This window comes from Oncorhynchus gorbuscha, unplaced genomic scaffold (assembly GCF_021184085.1).
Source record: "Oncorhynchus gorbuscha isolate QuinsamMale2020 ecotype Even-year unplaced genomic scaffold, OgorEven_v1.0 Un_scaffold_5780, whole genome shotgun sequence".
Lineage (NCBI taxonomy): Eukaryota > Metazoa > Chordata > Actinopteri > Salmoniformes > Salmonidae > Oncorhynchus > Oncorhynchus gorbuscha.
The window spans coordinates 1-19563 of record NW_025749505.1 but is presented as its reverse complement, the minus strand read 5'-3'; the positions used below and the strand labels follow the sequence as shown (position 1 = coordinate 19563).

The 19563-nt window shown below is 38.8% G+C and overlaps 1 protein-coding gene across 1 annotated transcript; it reads left to right on the top strand.

The window, feature by feature from the left end:
- The first annotated feature begins 634 nt into the window (after window positions 1-634).
- LOC124029195 (probable E3 ubiquitin-protein ligase HERC1) lies at window positions 635-18983 on the top strand. The gene is made up of 9 exons (XM_046340995.1): window positions 635-813; window positions 2188-2973; window positions 3640-3735; window positions 3888-4082; window positions 8478-8789; window positions 10546-10642; window positions 15432-15575; window positions 15828-15955; window positions 18800-18983. Exons 1-9 carry the CDS (start codon window positions 655-657, stop codon window positions 18959-18961), a joined length of 2079 nt encoding a protein of 692 aa, XP_046196951.1. The 5' UTR covers window positions 635-654; the 3' UTR covers window positions 18962-18983.
- The last annotated feature ends 580 nt before the right edge of the window (window positions 18984-19563 follow it).

Here is a 19563-nt window from a genome sequence, read left to right as displayed (position 1 = left end):
CCCTCCTCTGTCTGTCTGGTTGATGTTAATGTCTCTCGTCTGTCTGGTTGATGTTAATATGTCTCTCCTCTGTCTGTCTGGTTGATGTTAATGTCTCTCCTCTGTCTGGTTGATGTTAATATGTCTCTCCTCTGTCTGTCTGGTTGATGTTAATATGTCTCTCCTCTGTCTGTCTGGTTGATGTTAATATGTCTCTCCTCTGTCTGTCTGGTTGATGTTAATATGTCTCTCCTCTGTCTGTCTGGTTGATGTTAATATGTCTCTCCTCTGACTGTCTGGTTGTGTCATAGCTTATTGTTGTTCCTGTGATTGTTTCCCTTTCTTAATGGTTCGGCCTCGTTAATATCTGTCCCCCTGTCCTCGTTAATATCTGTCCCCCTGTCCTCGTTAATATCTGTCCCCCTGTCCTCGTTAATATCTGTCCCCCTGTCCTCGTTAATATCTGTCCTCCTGTCCTCGTTAATATCTGTCCCCCTGTCCTCGTTAATATCTGTCCCCCTGTCCTCGTTAATATCTGTCCCCCTGTCCTCGTTAATATCTGTCCCCCTGTCCTCGTTAATATCTGTCCCCCTGTCCTCGTTAATATCTGTCCCCCTGTCCTCGTTAATATCTGTCCCCCTGTCCTCCCAGGACTAATGGCAGCAGAGTGACATCATGGCCCTGATGATACCTCCAGTGAAGCTCAAATGGCTGGAGCACCTGAACGGCTCGTGGATCACGGACGACAGCGAGTCCATCTCCACGCGGGAGGGCGTGTCCGTGCTCTACTCTAAGCTGCTCACCAACAAAGAGGTGGTCGTCCTTCCCCAACAGGTGGGTGGAGCAGAATGAGATTGAGTTAATGTCTGTGAAGCCAAATGGAACTCGGCTTCTCTGTGTAGAGGCCATATGGCGACACAGCCAATACTTTATCGTCTGCATTGCGCAGAAATTTAGTTTTATTATTTAAAAAAATATATATATATTATTATTATTATTATTATTATTATTTGCTCTATTATTATTATTATTAGCTCTATTATTATTATTATTATTATATTATTATTATTATTATTATTATTATTATTATTATTATTATTATCTCTATTATTATTATTATTATTATTAGCTCTATTATTATTATCTCTATTATTATTATTATTATTATTATCTCTATTATTATTATTATTATTATTATTATCTCTATTATTATTATTATTATTATTATTAGCTCTATTATTATTATTATTATTATTATTAGCTCTATTATTATTATTATTATTATTAGCTCTATTATTATTATTATTATTATTATTATTATTATTAGCTCTATTATTATTAGTATTATTATTATTAGTATTATTATTATTATTGGCTCTATTATTATTATTATTATTAGTATTATTAGTATTATTAGTATTATTATTATTATTGGCTCTATTATTATTATTATTATTATTGGCTCTATTATTATTATTATTAGTATTATTATTATTATTATTACTATTATTATTAGTATTATTATTATTATTATTATTACTATTATTATTATTATTATTATTATTATTATTAGTATTATTATTATTAGTATTATTATTATTATTATTAGTATTATTATTATTATTAGTATTATTATTATTATTATTATTATTATTATTATTATTATTATTATTATTATTATTATTATCAGTATTATTATTATTATTAGTATTATTATTATTAGTATTATTATTATTAGTATTATTATTATTAGTATTATTATTATTATTAGTATTATTATTATTATTAGTATTATTATTATTATTATTATTATTAGTATTATTATTATTATTATTATTATTATTATATTATTATTATTATTATTATTATTATTACTATATTATTATTAGTATTATTATTATTACTATTATTATTATTATTAGTATTATTATTATTATTATTATTATTATTATTATTATTATTATTATTATTATTATTATTATTATTAGCTCTATATGTCATCGTAAGCCTGCGTGCCAGTTTGTTTATACTATCATACCAACTCCTTGTCAGTCTCTGTCATGACCAACATCTGTTTGGTCCTGAGCACAAACAGATCTGGGATCAGAATAAAAGGTTTAACGAGGCCCACAGTGACAACATCACATAGCTAACACATCACCACAACACACACACTACAGAGGCCTAATATCAATGCTGTGTCCTCAGGTGTTGTGTCTGAAGGGACCCCAGCTGCCAGACTTTGAGCGTGAGTCCCTGTCCAGCGATGAACAGGAACACTACCTAGACGCCCTCCTCAACAGCCAGATGGCGTTGGCCAAGATGGTGTGTTCCGACTCTCCCTTCGCCTCCGCTCTCCGCAAACGCCTGCTGGTCCTCCAGAGGATCTTCTTCGCTCTGTCCAACAAGTACCACGACAAGGGCAAAGTCAAGCAGCAGCAGCACTCGCCCGACAACAACTCCGGGTCGTCCGACCTGCACTCTGTCAGCGAGCGGCCGCGGTCCAGCACCGATGCTCTGATCGAGATGGGGGTCCGAACGGGCCTCAGTCTGCTGTTCGCTCTGCTCCGTCAGAGCTGGATGATGCCGCCGCCGCCGGGCCCCGGAGGACTCAACCTCTGTAACGACGTCATCCACACGGCCATGGACGTGGTCTCGTCCCTGCCGCCTCTTTCCCTGGCCAACGAGAGTAAGATCCCCCCGATGGGTCTGGACTGCCTGACCCAGGTCACCACTTTCCTGAAGGGAGTGACCATGCCAAACTCCGGGGCGGACGTCTTGGGTCGGAGGCTGGCGTCGGAGCTGTTGCTGGGCCTGGCTGCCCAGAGGGGGTCCCTGAGGTACCTTCTGGAGTGGGTGGAGATGGCTCTGGTGGCGTCCGCCGTGGTCAGCACCATGGAGAAGGAGACGATGAAGGCGTGTCTGCTGAACCAGGAAGGGCTGATTGGATACGACTGCTTCATGAACATCCTCATGCAGATGAGACGTTCCCTGGTAAGAGTCCTTTAAACAACCAATCAAATCTATTCATAAAACCCTTTTTACATCAGCTGATATCTCAAAGTGCTGTACAGAAACCCAGCATAAAACCCCCAAACAGCAAGCAGTGCAGATGTAGAAGCACAGTGGCTAGGAGAAAAAACTCCCTAGACACACTTTATTGTTCATGATTTGTTGCGTACTTCCATTGTATTCTGTAGGTCTATTGTGCTCTTTGTATTACCAGGTGGCAATGTATTCCTGCTGCTTCTTCTTCTTATTCTCATTACCTCTTGATTGATTATGTTACGAGTCCTTCTGTACGGTCCCGTTTCTCCATATGCCGTGTAACATGGCTACATGTCTCTGTGGCTGACTGTGTCTCCCTATATGTCTCTGTGGCTGACTGTGTCTCCCTATATGTCTCTGTGGCTGACTGTGTCTCTCTACATGTCTCTGTGGCTGACTGTGTATCTGATGTCTCCCTATATGTCTCTGTGTCTGACTGTGTCTCCCTATATGTCTCTGTGTCTGACTGTGTCTCCCTACATGTCTCTGTGGCTGACTGTGTCTCCCTACATGTCTCTGTGTCTGACTGTGTCTCCCTATATGTCTCTGTGGCTGACTGTGTCTCCCTATATGTCTCTGTGGCTGACTGTGTCTCTGATGTCTCCTGACCAGGGCTCGTCAGCAGACAGGAGTCAGTGGAGGGAACCGACTCGGACATCAGACGGGCTGTGCTCTTTGTATGAAGCAGCTCTCTGTCTGTTCGAAGAGGTAAAATATTTTTTACAGGTCATTTTACGTTAAAAAAAATAAAGTCTTCTGAACAGCTTTTATATACGGCTTTATGAATGTGATATGTATGGGTTACGAAGGTTTACATGTAGGTAGGTAGCCTTCTCAAGTAAAGCACTACTTCCTCCCAGGTGTGCAGGATGGCGTCAGACTACTCCCGTACCTGTGCCAGCCCAGACAGCCTCCAGAGCGGCGAGGCTCCCATGCTGTCAGAGACGTGTGAGGTGTACGTCTGGGGCAGTAACAGCTCCCACCAGCTGGTGGAGGGAACACAGGAGAAGATCCTCCAGCCCAAGTTGGCACCCAGCTTCGCCGACACACAGACGGTAAGAGACCACAGGTCTCCAAAGGTGTGTGTGTCATTTCCTGTTTGTCTTTTTATTTTAAAGCCAGTGGTTCTCGAAGCTCTTCTCGGGTGAACCTCCAGACGTTCCACAATTTTGTTTTGTCCTTGAATTAGGTCACCTGATCTAATCAACGACTTGATGATTAGTAGATGATTAGATGATGATTAGTAGATGATTAGTAGATGATTAGATGATGATTAGTTGATGATTAGTTGATGATTAGTTGATGATTAGTAGATGATTAGTCGATGATTAGTCGATGATTAGTCGATGATTAGTTGATGATTAGTTGATGATTAGTATATGATTAGTATATGATTAGTTGATGATTAGTTGATGATTAGTAGATGATTAGTTGATGATTAGATGATGATTAGTTGATGATTAGATGATGATTAGATGATGATTAGATGATGATTAGTTGATGATTAGTTGAATCAGGTGGGATAGCTCTAAATTAGTTAAAATATATGGAAGGGCTCATGGGGGGCCCAGAGGGGTTTGACAACCACTGGTTTATAAGGAAAGCTGATTCCCCTGATCTAATCAAAGACTTGATGATTAGTTGATGATTAGTTGATGATTAGTAGATGATTAGTAGATGATTAGTAGATTATTCGTAGATGATTAGTTGATGATTCGTAGATGATTAGTAGATGATTAGTAGATGATTAGTAGATGATTAGTAGATGATTAGTTGATGATTAGATGATGATTAGTAGATGATTAGTAGATAATTAGTAGATGATTAGATGATGATTAGTAGATGATTAGTAGATGATTAGATGATGATTAGTAGATGATTAGATGATGATTAGTGATGATTAGTAGATGATTAGTAGATGATTAGTAGATGATTAGATGATGATTAGTAGATGATTAGATGATGATTAGTAGATGATTAGTAGATGATTAGATGATGATTAGTAGATGATTAGTAGATGATTAGTAGATGATTAGATGATGATTAGTTGATGATTAGATGATGATTAGTTGATGATTAGTTGATGATTAGATGATGATTAGTTGATGATTAGATGATGATTAGTTGATGATTAGATGATGATTAGTTGATGATTAGATGATGATTAGTTGATGATTATTATATGATTAGTAGATGATTGGTTGAATCAGGTGGGATAGCTCTGAATTAGTTAAAATATATGGAAGGGCTCGTGGGGGGCCCAGAGGGGTTTGACAACCACTGGTTTATAAGGAAAGCTGATTCCCCTCAGTATTACGTCTCTGGAGAAGTTAGCTGGTGTAGCCTAGTTCTGAGAGGAGACCTTAAAGAATTACGTCTCTGGAGAAGTTAGCTAGTGTAGCCTAGTTCCGAGAGGAGACCTTAATAATAATAATAATAATATATGCCATTTAGCAGACGCTTTTATCCAAAGCGACTTACAGTCATGTGTGCATACATTCTACGTATGGGTGGTCCCGGGGATCGAACCCACTACCCTGGCGTTACAAGCGCCATGCTCTACCAACTGAGCTACAGAAGAATTACGTCTCTGAAGAAGTTAGCTGGTGTAGCCTAGTTCTGAGAGGAGACCTTAAAGAAGAGACAAAGTGGAAATCCATTGGAGTGTGAAGAGTGGCTTTCATGGATTAAAAAGTAAAGGTTACTCTGTGTTTCCCGTCTTCTGTTCTAATCATGGTTGGTTATTGAGATGTTACATTAAGCTCGGGCGGTATTCGGATTGTCATACCTTCAAGCCTTGTGCCATACCGGGATATTCGATAGTACCGGGATATTCGGTAATACCGGGATATTCGGTAATAACGGGATATTCGGTAATACCGGGATATTCGGTAATACCGGGATATTCGGTAATACCGGGATATTCGGTAATACCGGGATATATTCGGTAATTCCGGGATATTCGGTAATACCGGGATATATTCGGTAATACCGGGATATATTCGGTAATTCCGGGATATTCAGTAATATTGGGATATTCAGTAATACCGGGATATTCAGTAATACCGGGATATTCAGTAATACCGGGATATTCAGTAATACCGGGATATTCAGTAATACCGGGATATATTCGGTAATACCGGGATATATTCGGTAATACCGGGATATATTCGGTAATACCGGGATATATTCGGTAATACCGGGATATTCGGTAATACCGGGATATTCAGTAAAACCGGCAATGAACAAAATGGGCACAATTTTCAAACCCCACTGAGCTTCTGTAATCCGAAAGGTTAGCAATGCTAACAAATACATTTATGCTAACCAAATGCTAACGAGTGCATTGTGAATATTTTATACAGTATTTGACATGGACAGATGTCCTAGCTCATAAAGTTAAGCAAAAATGGTACTCACAGTTTGCTGCACGCACAAAACATATATTAGACAGAAAGGGGGAGGGATACCTAGTCATTTGTACAACTGAATACATTCAACTGAAATGTGTTAACGCATTTAACCCAGACCCTCTGAATCAGAGGGGGGGGCTGCCATAATCAACATCCAAGTCATCTCTTGATCCTCTTGATTCTCTGCTGTTACCAAGAGAAGCTTAATTCTAGAAGAAACTAACCGCTTAGCTAGATAGCTAACGAGCTACTAAATTAGCAAACCAAATGCACAGAGCATTGAGCACATTTCAGGCAGTTAACTTAATAATCATAAGATATCGAGCTGGCCAACATTTAGCTGTGAATTCCATACTGCAACTAGATAGCCTGGCGAGTGACTTACAAGTAATGATGTGTATAAACCCTGGGTGACTGACAGGGGGTGCTGTATTGAAGCCACAGGGCAGCCATCTTGGTACTCCTCCTCCGTTGTAAAAAAAGAAGATTGTAAAGCTATAGAAATGCATTTATAAATGTCTTATTTCATTTTTGACACATTTATTCCATTACAGACACCCTGATGCATACTTTTAACATAAAAAGCTAAACATAAAAATGTTAAATAAAATAAAAATAGATTTTTTTGGAGAGGTAGTCCCCAGTCACGTGCTGTTTGGTGACAAGCACACAACGACCAGAGATGCGGTGTCACAGAAAAATACTTAAATACATGTCGTTTTGTTCTTTGAAACATTTAATTGAACTACTGTAGAGTTCTATCCATTCCTATGGAGGACTGCTCCTACTGGGGAGAACCAATATGGCCGACCGGTGGTTTCAAAGCCCCTCAATGGCCAGTACATAGTATCAGCAATCCAGGGTTAATATACATGATTGCTCACAAGGCTCCGGGTGTCACGTTCTTCATAACGAGGAGAACAAGGCGCAGCGTGATTAGAAGACATTCTTCTTTTAATTAAACGAAGGACACTTATTAACAAAATAACAAAACGAACGTGAAGCTACAAAAGCAAGTGCTGACAGGCAACAACTACACATAGACAATAACCCACAAAATGCCCAAGGAATATGGCTACCTAAAAATGAAACTAGTACCGGAAGGTTGCAAGTTCAAATCCCCGAGCAGACAAGGTACAAATCTGTCGTTCTGCCCCCTGAACAGGCAATTAACCCACTGTTCCTAGGCCGTCATTGAAAATAAGATGATTTTGTTCTTAACTGACTTGCCTGGTTAAATAAAGGTAAAATAAAATAAATAAACAGAACCCTGCACCCACTCCAAGGAGACTATAGGTAAAACATTCCTGGGGGGAAAAAAGTTACGCTCTAATTGGTTATTGTTGTTCCATGGTTAAGGAAAACTGTGATTCCCTGAACATTTCAATCAAAAGTTAGGCTGCTTAATCAACATTTAAATATGCCTTAGGTGATTCCCATAACCCAGTCATTGTTATCTCAGGGTTAAGGGAAACTGTGATTCCCATAATAACCCAGTCATTGTTATCTCAGGGTTAAGGAAAACTGTGATTCCCCCAGTCATTGTTGTCTCAGGGTTAAGGAAAACTGTGATTCCCATAATAACCCAGTCATTGTTGTCTCAGGGTTAAGGGAAACTGTGATTCCCATAATAACCCAGTCATTGTTATCTCAGGGTTAAGGAAAACTGTGATTCCCATAATAACCCAGTCATTGTTATCGTCAGGGTTAAGGAAAACTGTTCCCATAATAACCCAGATTCCAGGGTTAAGGAAAACATAAATAACCCAGTCATTGTTATCTCAGGGTTAAGGAAAACTGTGATTCCCATAATAACCCAGTCATTGTTATCTCAGGGTTAAGGAAAACTGTGATTCCCATAATAACCCAGTCATTGTTATCTCAGGGTTAAGGAAAACTGTGATTCACACTGATTCATAAAAGTTATGTTTAAAAGAGATAAGTGGCTCTGACTGGATCCTAAATCTTCACAGATGGTTAGGAAATGCCCATTGACAAGTGTGAATCCTAAACCCTGTGCTTGTCTGTCTGTGTCAGATTGAGGCAGGCCAATATTGCACCTTCGTCATCTCTTCTGACGGCTCTGTCAGAGCCTGTGGTAAAGGCAGCTACGGCAGATTGGGTCTGGGAGACTCCAACAACCAATCGTCTCTCAAGAAGCTGACCTTTGAACCTCACCGCGCCATCAAAAAGGTGACGTCATCGAAGGGGTCGGACGGACACACACTGGCCTTCACCACGGAGGGAGAGGTGTTCAGTTGGGGAGACGGGGACTACGGAAAGTTGGGGCATGGGAACAGCTCCACACAGAAGTACCCCAAACTCATCCAGGGACCTCTGCAGGGAAAGGTAGGACTCAGACCACCACAGCCCCTAGACCATCACAGACCACCACAGCCTCTAGACCACCACAGCCTGTAGACCATCACAGCCCCTAGACCACCACAGCCCCCAGACCACCACAGCCCCCAGACCACCACAGCCCATAGACCACCACAGACCACCACAGACCCTAGACCACAACAGCCCCCAGACCACCACAGCCCCCAGACCACCACAGCCCCTAGACCAACACAGACCACCACAGACCCTAGACCACAACAGACCCTAGACCACAACAGCCCCCAGACCACCACAGCCCCTAGACCACCACAGCCCCTAGACCACCACAGACCACCACAGCCCCTAGACCACAACAGCCCCTAGACCACAACAGCCCCAGACCACCACAGACCCTAGACCACAACAGTCCCAGACCACCACAGCCCCCAGACCACCACAGACCCTAGACCACCACAGCCCCCAGACCACCACAGCCCCCAGACCACCACAGCCCCCCCCCAGACCACCACAGCCCCTAGATCACCACAGCCCCTAGACCACCACAGACCACCACAGCCCCAGACCACCACAGCCCCCAGACCACCACAGACCACCACAGCCCCTAGACCACCACACTGTGTTGTTTGTCAGGACTTGTTTGAGATAATTCACCGAAAACAAAATGGTGCTTTACCAATAGAGATGTGTTGAGTGTTATTATGTAAGGGATAATCAACCAGAGACTGTGTTCTATAATAATAATAATATATAATAATATATATAATAATAATATATAATATAATAATAATAATATATATAATAATATATATAATATAATAATATATAATATAATAATAATAATATATAATAATAATAATAATATATGATAGAATAATAATAATAATATAATATATAATAATAATATATAATAATAATAACATATATAGATAATATAATAATAATACTATATAATATAATAATTATAATATAATAATAATATATAATATTATAATAATAATAATATATAATAATAATATAATAATAATATATAATATGATAATAATAATATAATATAATAATAATAATATATGTTATAATAATATATAATATAATAATAATATAATAATAATAATAATATATATAATAATAATACTAATATATAATATAATAATAATAATATATATATAATATAATAATAATATAATATCTATAATATAATAATAATATATAATAATACATATAATATAATATAATATAATGAAAGCCGTGGGAAGGTGTGTTTCCACGACACGTTAACCGAGGGGAACCGACTTCCACGGAGTCACGTTATCTTCCAGAGAACACATTATAGAGCCCCTCGTTGATTTTATATCCCTTTTTATACCAAGGCTATAATTGAACACATTTGCCAGGTAGAAATGTGTTTATCATACACTTGAAACAGTGGGGTAAGTTTACAGTAGTTGCCTCGGTAACCAAACAGACTGGTTAGCTTAGCTTAGCTAACCGAACCACCAGTCGTAGTTTGCTATTATGAAAATCTTAATTCAACACTACCAATATTTCCACTTTTGCTTTCTAAAGCAGCTGAAACATCTAAGAATGAACTATAGTCATTTAATTATCCCGGGCATTATAGGATACATGATGCATGCTCTAGAAAAGCTCTTCCGAGCCAATCAGAAACGGGTTTTCAACAATGCCATGGTATAATAATGTGTAATTTCACTAAACGAGTATGTTTTAGTGTGTCATGTCTCAATGCCGAATGTTGTTGGGCCAGGTGGTGGTGTGTGTGTCAGCGGGCTACCGACACAGTTCAGCGGTCAGTGAGGATGGAGAGCTCTACACGTGGGGTGAAGGAGACTTCGGGAGATTAGGTAAATGTTAGCACTATTAGCATCCTGAACATTATTACCTCTGAACATTATTAACACTGAGTATTATTAACACTGAGTATTATTAACACTGAACATTATTAACACTGAACATTATTAACACTGAGTATTATTAACACTGAGTATTATTAACTCTGTACATTATTAACACTGAACATTATTAACACTGAACATTATTAACACTGAACATTATTAACTCTGAACATTATTAACACTGAACATTATTACCACTGAACATTATTAACACTGAACATTATTAAACTGAACATTATTAACACTAAACATTATTAACACTAAACATTATCAGCACCCTGAACATTATTAACACTGAACATTATTAACACTGAACATTATTAACACTGAACATTATTAACACTGAGTATTATTAACACTAAACATTATTAACACTGAGTATTGTCTGTCTGGTTGATAATATATTTCTCCACTGTCTGGTTGATAATATATATCTCCACTGTCTGGTTGATAATATATTTCTCCACTGTCTGGTAGATAATATATTTCTCCACTGTCTGGTTGATAATATATTTCTCCACTGTCTGGTTGATAATATATTTCTCCACTGTCTGGTTGATAATATATTTCTCCACTGTCTGGTTGATAATATATTTCTCCACTGTCTGGTTGATAATATATTTCTCTGCTGTCTGGTTGATAATATATTTCTCCACTGTCTGGTTGATAATATATTTCTCCACTGTCTGGTTGATAATATATTTCTCCCCCGTCTGGTTGATATGTTGATAATATATTTCTCTGCTGTCTGGTTGATAATATATTTCTCCGCTGTCTGGTAGATAATATATTTCTCCACTGTCTGGTTGATAATATATTTCTCCACTGTCTGGTTGATAATATATTTCTCAGCTGTCTGGTTGATAATATATTTCTCCACTGTCTGGTTGATAATATATTTCTCCACTGTCTGGTTGATAATATATTTCTCCGCTGTCTGGTTGATAATATATTTCTCTACTGTCTGGTTGATATGTTGATAATATATTTCTCCACTGTCTGGTTGATAATATATTTCTCTACTGTCTGGTTGATAATATATTTCTCTACTGTCTGGTTGATAATATATTTCTCCACTGTCTGGTTGATAATATATTTCTCTACTGTCTGGTTGATAATATATTTCTCCACTGTCTGGTTGATAATATATTTCTCTACTGTCTGGTTGATATGTTGATAATATATTTCTCCACTGTCTGGTTGATAATATATTTCTCTACTGTCTGGTTGATAATATATTTCTCTACTGTCTGGTTGATAATATATTTCTCCGCTGTCTGGTTGATATGTTGATAATATATTTCTCCACTGTCTGGTTGATAATATATTTCTCCGCTGTCTGGTTGATATGTTGATAATATATTCCTCTACTGTCTGGTTGATAATATATTTCTCCCCCGTCTGGTTGATATGTTGATAATATATATCTCCACTGTCTGGTTGATAATATATTTCTCTGCTGTCTGGTTGATAATATATTTCTCCGCTGTCTGGTTGATAATATATTTCTCCACTGTCTGGTTGATAATATATTTCTCTACTGTCTGGTTGATAATATATTTCTCCACTGTCTGGTTGATAATATATTTCTCCACTGTCTGGTTGATAATATATTTCTCCACTGTCTGGTTGATAATATATTTCTCCGCTGTCTGGTTGATAATATATTTCTCCCCGTCTGTCTGGTTGATAATATATTTCTCTACTGTCTGGTTGATAATATATTTCTCCTGTCTGGTTGATAATATATTTCTCCACTGTCTGGTTGATAATATATTTCTCCACTGTCTGGTTGATAATATATTTCTCCACCGTCTGGTTGATATGTTGATAATATATATATCTCTACTGTCTGGTTGATAATATATTTCTCCCCCGTCTGGTTGATATGTTGATAATATATTTCTCCACTGTCTGGTTGATAATATATTTCTCCACTGTCTGGTTGATAATATATTTCTCCACTGTCTGGTTGATAATATATTTCTCCGCTGTCTGGTTGATAATATATTTCTCCGCTGTCTGGTTGATAATATATTTCTCCGCTGTCTGGTTGATAATATATTTCTCCGCTGTCTGGTTGATAATATATTTCTCCACTGTCTGGTTGGTAATATATTTCTCAGCTGTCTGGTTGATAATATATTTCTCCGCTGTCTGGTTGATAATATATTTCTCTACTGTCTGATAATATATTTCTCCACTGTCTGGTTGATAATATATTTCTCCACTGTCTGGTTGATAATATATTTCTCTACTGTCTGGTTGATAATATATTTCTCCGCTGTCTGGTTGATAATATATTTCTCCACTGTCTGGTTGATAATATATTTCTCCACTGTCTGGTTGATAATATATTTCTCTACTGTCTGGTTGATAATATATTTCTCCACTGTCTGGTTGATAATATATTTCTCTGCTGTCTGGTTGATAATATATTTCTCCGCTGTCTGGTTGATAATATATTTCTCCGCTGTCTGGTTGATAATATATTTCTGGTTGATAATATATTTCTCTGCTGTCTGGTTGATAATATATTTCTCCACTGTCTGGTTGATAATATATTTCTCTCTGTCTGGTTGATAATATATTTCTCTACTGTCTGGTTGATAATATATTTCTCCACTGTCTGGTTGATAATATATTTCTCTACTGTCTGGTTGATAATATATTTCTCCGTGTCTGGTTGATAATATATTTCTCCACTGTCTGGTTGATAATATATTTCTCCACTGTCTGGTTGATAATATATTTCTCTACTGTCTGTCTGGTTGATAATATATTTCTCTACTGTCTGGTTGATAATATATTTCTCCACTGTCTGGTTGATAATATATTTCTCTACTGTCTGGTTGATAATATATTTCTCCACTGTCTGGTTGATAATATATTTCTCTACTGTCTGGTTGATAATATATTTCTCCACTGTCTGGTTGATAATATATTTCTCTACTGTCTGGTTGATAATATATTTCTCTACTGTCTGGTTGATAATATATTTCTCCACTGTCTGGTTGATAATATATTTCTCCACTGTCTGGTTGATAATATATTTCTCTACTGTCTGGTTGATAATATATTTCTCCACTGTCTGGTTGATAATATATTTCTCTACTGTCTGGTTGATAATATATTTCTCCACTGTCTGGTTGATAATATATTTCTCCACTGTCTGGTTGATAATATATTTCTCTACTGTCTGGTTGATAATATATTTCTCCACTGTCTGGTTGATAATATATTTCTCCACTGTCTGGTTGATAATATATTTCTCTACTGTCTGGTTGATAATATATTATATTTCTCACTGTCTGGTTGATAATATATTTCTCCACTGTCTGGTTGATAATATATTTCTCTACTGTCTGGTTGATAATATATTTCTCCACTGTCTGGTTGATAATATATTTCTCTACTGTCTGGTTGATAATATATTTCTCTACTGTCTGGTTGATAATATATTTCTCTACTGTCTGGTTGATAATATATTTCTCCCTACTGTCTGGTTGATAATATATTTCTCTACTGTCTGGTTGATAATATATTTCTCCGCTGTCTGGTTGATAATATATTTCTCTACTGTCTGGTTGATAATATATTTCTCCGCTGTCTGGTTGATATGTTGATAATATATTTCTCTACTGTCTGGTTGATAATATATTTCTCCGCTGTCTGGTTGATAATATATTTCTCTACTGTTGATAATAATATTTCTCTACTGTCTGGTTGATAATATATTTCTCTACTGTCTGGTTGATAATATATTTCTACTGATAATATATTTCTCTACTGTCTGGTTGATAATATATTTCTACTGTCTGGTTGATAATATATTTCTCCACTGTCTGGTTGATAATATATTTCTCTACTGTCTGGTTGATAATATATTTCTCTACTGTCTGGTTGATAATATATTTCTCTACTGTCTGGTTGATAATATATTTCTCCACTGTCTGGTTGATAATATATTTCTCCACTGTCTGGTTGATAATATATTTCTCCGCTGTCTGGTTGATAATATATTTCTCTACTGTCTGGTTGATAATATATTTCTCTACTGTCTGGTTGATAATATATTTCTCTACTGTCTGGTTGATAATATATTTCTCCACTACTGGTTGATAATATATTTCTCCGCTGTCTGGTTGATAATATATTTCTCTACTGTCTGGTTGATAATATATTTCTCCACTGTCTGGTTGATAATATATTTCTCTACTGTCTGGTTGATAATATAGTTCTCTACTGTCTGGTTGATAATATATTTCTCTACTGTCTGGTTGATAATATATTTCTCCACTGTCTGGTTGATAATATATTTCTCCACTGTCTGGTTGATAATATATTTCTCCACTGTCTGGTTGATAATATATTTCTCTCCCGTCTGGTTGATAATATATTTCTCCACTGTCTGGTTGATAATATATTTCTCTACTGTCTGGTTGATAATATATTTCTCTACTGTCTGGTTGATAATATATTTCTCTACTGTCTGGTTGATAATATATTTCTCTACTGTCTGGTTGATAATATATTTCTCCGATAATATATTTCTCTACTGTCTGGTTGATAATATATTTCTCCACTGTCTGGTTGATAATATATTTCTCTACTGTCTGGTTGATAATATATTTCTCTGTCTGGTTGATAATATATTTCTCCACTGTCTGGTTGATAATATATTTCTCTCCCGTCTGGTGTCTTGCCATATCTCTCCTCTCTGTGTTTTGGTGTGCAGGTCACGGAGACAGCAACAGCAGAAACATTCCTACTCTGGTCAAAGACATCAGCAACGTAGGAGAGGTGTCTTGTGGGAGTTCTCACACCATAGCTTTGTCAAAAGATGGCCGCACCGTGTGGTCCTTCGGAGGGGGAGACAATGGTGGGTGAAGGCTCAGGACGCAAGGCTGGAATCCCATCGGGTGTTTTTATATCAGCGTCATTATGTGGAAACTATCACTATATCTCTAAATGTCAACACATATATGGAAATATAAAAGACAATATATAAATCAATAAATATAGTTTATTGTGTAATTCTATCTTCATATTGAATAATGGGTTTTTACATAAATGATACGATTGGCAATGTATCTCTAAATGTCTCTAAATGTGTCATTTGTCTATCCTGCAGGGAAACTGGGGCATGGAGATACAAACCGTGTCTATAAACCCAAAGTAGTGGAGGCCTTGCAGGGGATGTTCATAAGGAAAGTGTGTGCTGGAAGCCAGTCCTCCCTGGCCCTGACCTCCACTGGACAGGTACGACTGACTGTTTACTGACTGTTTTATCCTTTAGAAACGGGAGGGAGGAATCTGGAACATCTGTACCTGTCCCTGGGCAGAGCGGTCCATGCTAGGCTGTGTGTTCTACATGCTATATTTCTAAACTGACCTGTCCCTGGGCAGAGCGGTCCATGCCAGGTTGTGTGTTCTACATGCTATATTTCTATACTGACATGTCCCTGGGCCTCATGTCTCTTCTACATGCTATAACTTCACTTGACTCTTGTAAAATTGTTGTTTTTACTTCAAGGGAGGGATGGAATCCTGGTTAGATTACAAGTTAAATGAAGTGTATTGCACAGGGATGGGTCACAACAACAACGACAGACGATGCCTTTGGGGATAAAAAAACACTGGCTGTGGCTTGGGTTTGATCTTGGGAATTCTGCTAGTCAACGATTCAAGGAATTCTTTCATTTGTGAATAAACACAAGACTGTTTTGTTGATATAATCTCTCCCTGGTTGTGTGGAGTGTTGCTGTTTTCACTTAACACTATATTATATGTCCTGTAACATATGATCTCCTGTAGCAATGATCTCTGGTACTCTGTGTCTGGTCATAGTAAGAAAGAGACATAAACTCCTGTTATTCACATTGTGTTGCTCATTGTGTTACTGTTAACCAGGATGTTAAAATGAGTATTTATCACAAAACAGTTCCCTTTAGTCCAACTGACAATACTAACAAAGATCTTTACAACTTAACCAAGATAGACCACAGTCTGTCGTTTCCAATGGGAACAAACGAGTCATAGTGGGCAGAACAAGCAAGGAGGTGGGCAGAGCCAATCACGAGATAGGGAGATTCTATTGGCTCATTCTAGCATGCATCTGCATAATTATTTACCTTTAGCGAACACCTCCCTGCCTTTCAGTCCTTCACAACGCAATAAAAAAATATATATATTTTTTTTGCAAAGGGTCATGTCTACAAAACTTAGTCCACTCTGTTCATAACAGATTTTAGGTTTTGGAACAGAACTGTTATGACTTCAAGTGTTTAATCGATGAGACACCTGAAACCCCACCTCTTTAAGGAATACCTAGGATAGGATAAGTATTCCCTCTCACCCCCCCCCCCCCTTTAAGATTTAGATGCACTATTGTAAAGTGACTGTTCCACTGGATGTCATAAGGTGAATGCACCAATTTGTAAGTCGCTCTGGATAAGAGCGTCTGCTAAATGACTTAAATGTAAATGTAAATGAGAAAATGAGCAGGGTAGCCTAGTGGTTAGAGTGGAGGGGCTGCAGGGTAGCCTAGTGGTTAGAGTGGAGGGGTGGCAGGATAGACTAGTGGTTAGAGTGGAGGGGCGGCAAGGTAGCCTAGTGGTTAGAGTGGAGGGGTGGCAGGGTAGACTAGTGGTTAGAGTGGAGGGGTGGCAGGATAGACTAGTGGTTAGAGTGGAGGGGGCGGCAGAGTAGCCTAGTGGTTAGAGTGGAGGGGTGGCAGGGTAGACTAGTGGTTAGAGTGGAGGGGCGGTTAGACAAGGTGGTTAGCCGGCAGTGACTAGTTAGAGTGGAGGGGTGGCAGGGTAGCCTAGTGGTTAGAGTGGAGGGGCTGCAGGGTAGCCTAGTGGTTAGAGTGGAGGGGGCAGGTAGCTAGTGGTGGAGGGGTGGCAGGGTAGCCTAGTGGTTAGAGTGGAGGGGGTGGCAGGGTAGCCTAGTGGTTAGAGTGGAGGGGTGGCAGGGTAGCCTAGTGGTTAGAGTGGAGGGGCGGCAGGGTAGCCTAGTGGTTAGAGAGGGGCTGGAGGGGCGGCAGGTTAGCCTAGTGGTTAGAGTGGAGGGGTGGCAGGGTAGCCTAGTGGTTAGAGTGGAGTGGAGGGTAGCCTAGTGGTTAGAGGAGGGCAGGGTAGCCTAGTGGTTAGAGCGTATGACGAGTAACCGGAAGGTTGCAAGTTCAAACCCCCGAGCTGACAAGGTACAAATCTCACGTTCTGCCCCTGAACAGGCAGTTAACCCACTGTTCCTAGGCCGCCATTGAAAATAAGAATGAGTTCTTAACTGACTTGCCTGGTTAAATAAAGGTAAAATAATAAATAATAATGAATCCATGTTGTTCCGTGTTCTCCCACTGCCAGCCAGTGGTCTTTATACAGGCAGTGAAACATCTGTCTCTATTGTTCTATCGATACTGTCTGCAAGTAACTTCCTGTTGCGATGTCTTTATATGGCCTGGTTCCAGGTATATTTGACATGGCAACAACCATAGGAGTTGGCAAGACCGTGCAAACAGATCTGGGACCAGGCTACTTTCAATATGCAAACCCTTTAATCCTGACTGGTTCTAGTGACTGGTTCTATGTCCTGTGTTCTAGTGACTGGTTCTATGTCCTGTGTTCTAGTGACTGGTTCTATATCCTGTGTTCTAATGACTGGTTCTATGTCCTGTGTTGTAGTAACTGGTCCTGTGTTGTCCTGTGTTCTAGTGACTGGTTCTATGTCCTGTGTTGTCCTAGTAAACTGGTCCTGGTCCTGTGTTGTAGTGTTGTAGTGGTCCTGTATAACTGTCCTGTGTTGTAGTAACTGGTCCTGTGTTGTCCTGTGTTGTAGTAACTGGTCCTGTGTTGTAGTAACTGGTCCTGTGTTGTAGTAACTGGTCCTGTGTTGTCCTGTGTTGTAGTAACTGGTCCTGTGTTGTAGTAACTGGTCCTGTGTTGTCCTGTGTTGTAGTAACTGGTCCTGTGTTGTAGTAACTGGTCCTGTGTTGTAGTGACTGGTTCTATGTCCTGTGTTGTAGTAACTGGTCCTGTGTTGTAGTAACTGGTCCTGTGTTGTCCTGTGTTGTAGTAACTGGTCCTGTGTTGTCCTGTGTTCCAGGTGTATGCCTGGGGCTGTGGGGCCTGCCTGGGCTGTGGTTCCTCTGAAGCCACAGCACTGAGACCCAAACTGATTGAGGAGTTGACAGCGACCAGGGTGGTGGACCTCTCCATAGGAGACAGCCACTGTCTAGCTCTCTCACACGGTAAAACAACCCTTTAAAAAGAAAGAGATGATTATTTTAAATCTATGATGTAAGTGTTTTGCGTGTTTATTGGTTAGAGCGAGACAGAAGGTAGAAGGAAGTAGAGAGAGTGCTGTAAGAGAGAGACAAGAGGTAGAAGGTAGTAGAGCGAGTGCTGAAAGAGAGAGACAGAGGTAGAAGGAAGTAGAGAGAGTGCTGAAAGAGAGAGACGGAGGTAGAAGGTAGTAGAGAGAGTGCTGAAAGAGAGAGACAGAGGTAGAAGGAAGTAGAGAGAGTGCTGAAAGAGAGAGTAGAGGTTTTGGTGTTTAGAGAGTGCTGAAAGAGAGACAGAGGTAGAAGGTAGTAGAGAGAGTGCTGAAAGAGAGAGACAAGAGGTAGAAGGTAGTAGAGAGAGTGCTGAAAAAGAGAGACAGAGGTAGAAGGAAGTAGAGAGAGTGCTGAAAGAGTGAGACGGAGGTAGAAGGTAGTAGAGAGAGTACTGAAAGAGAGAGACAGAGGTAGAAGGTAGTAGAGAGAGTGCTGAAAGAGAGAGACAAGAGGTAGAAGGTAGTAGAGAGAGTGCTGAAAGAGAGAGACAGTAGATTAGACCACTAGACCACCCCAGGCAATATAAGATTAT

Coding starts and splice junctions, on each gene's coding strand:
- LOC124029195 (XM_046340995.1), top strand. CDS start 655: ATGGCCCTGATGATACCTCCAGTGAAGCTCAAATGGCTGGAGCACCTG. Junction 2,974..3,639: donor TGCAGATGAGACGTTCCCTG/GTAAGAGTCCTT, acceptor TCTCCTGACCAG/GGCTCGTCAGCAGACAGGAG. Junction 15,576..15,827: donor CTTCGGAGGGGGAGACAATG/GTGGGTGAAGGC, acceptor TCTATCCTGCAG/GGAAACTGGGGCATGGAGAT.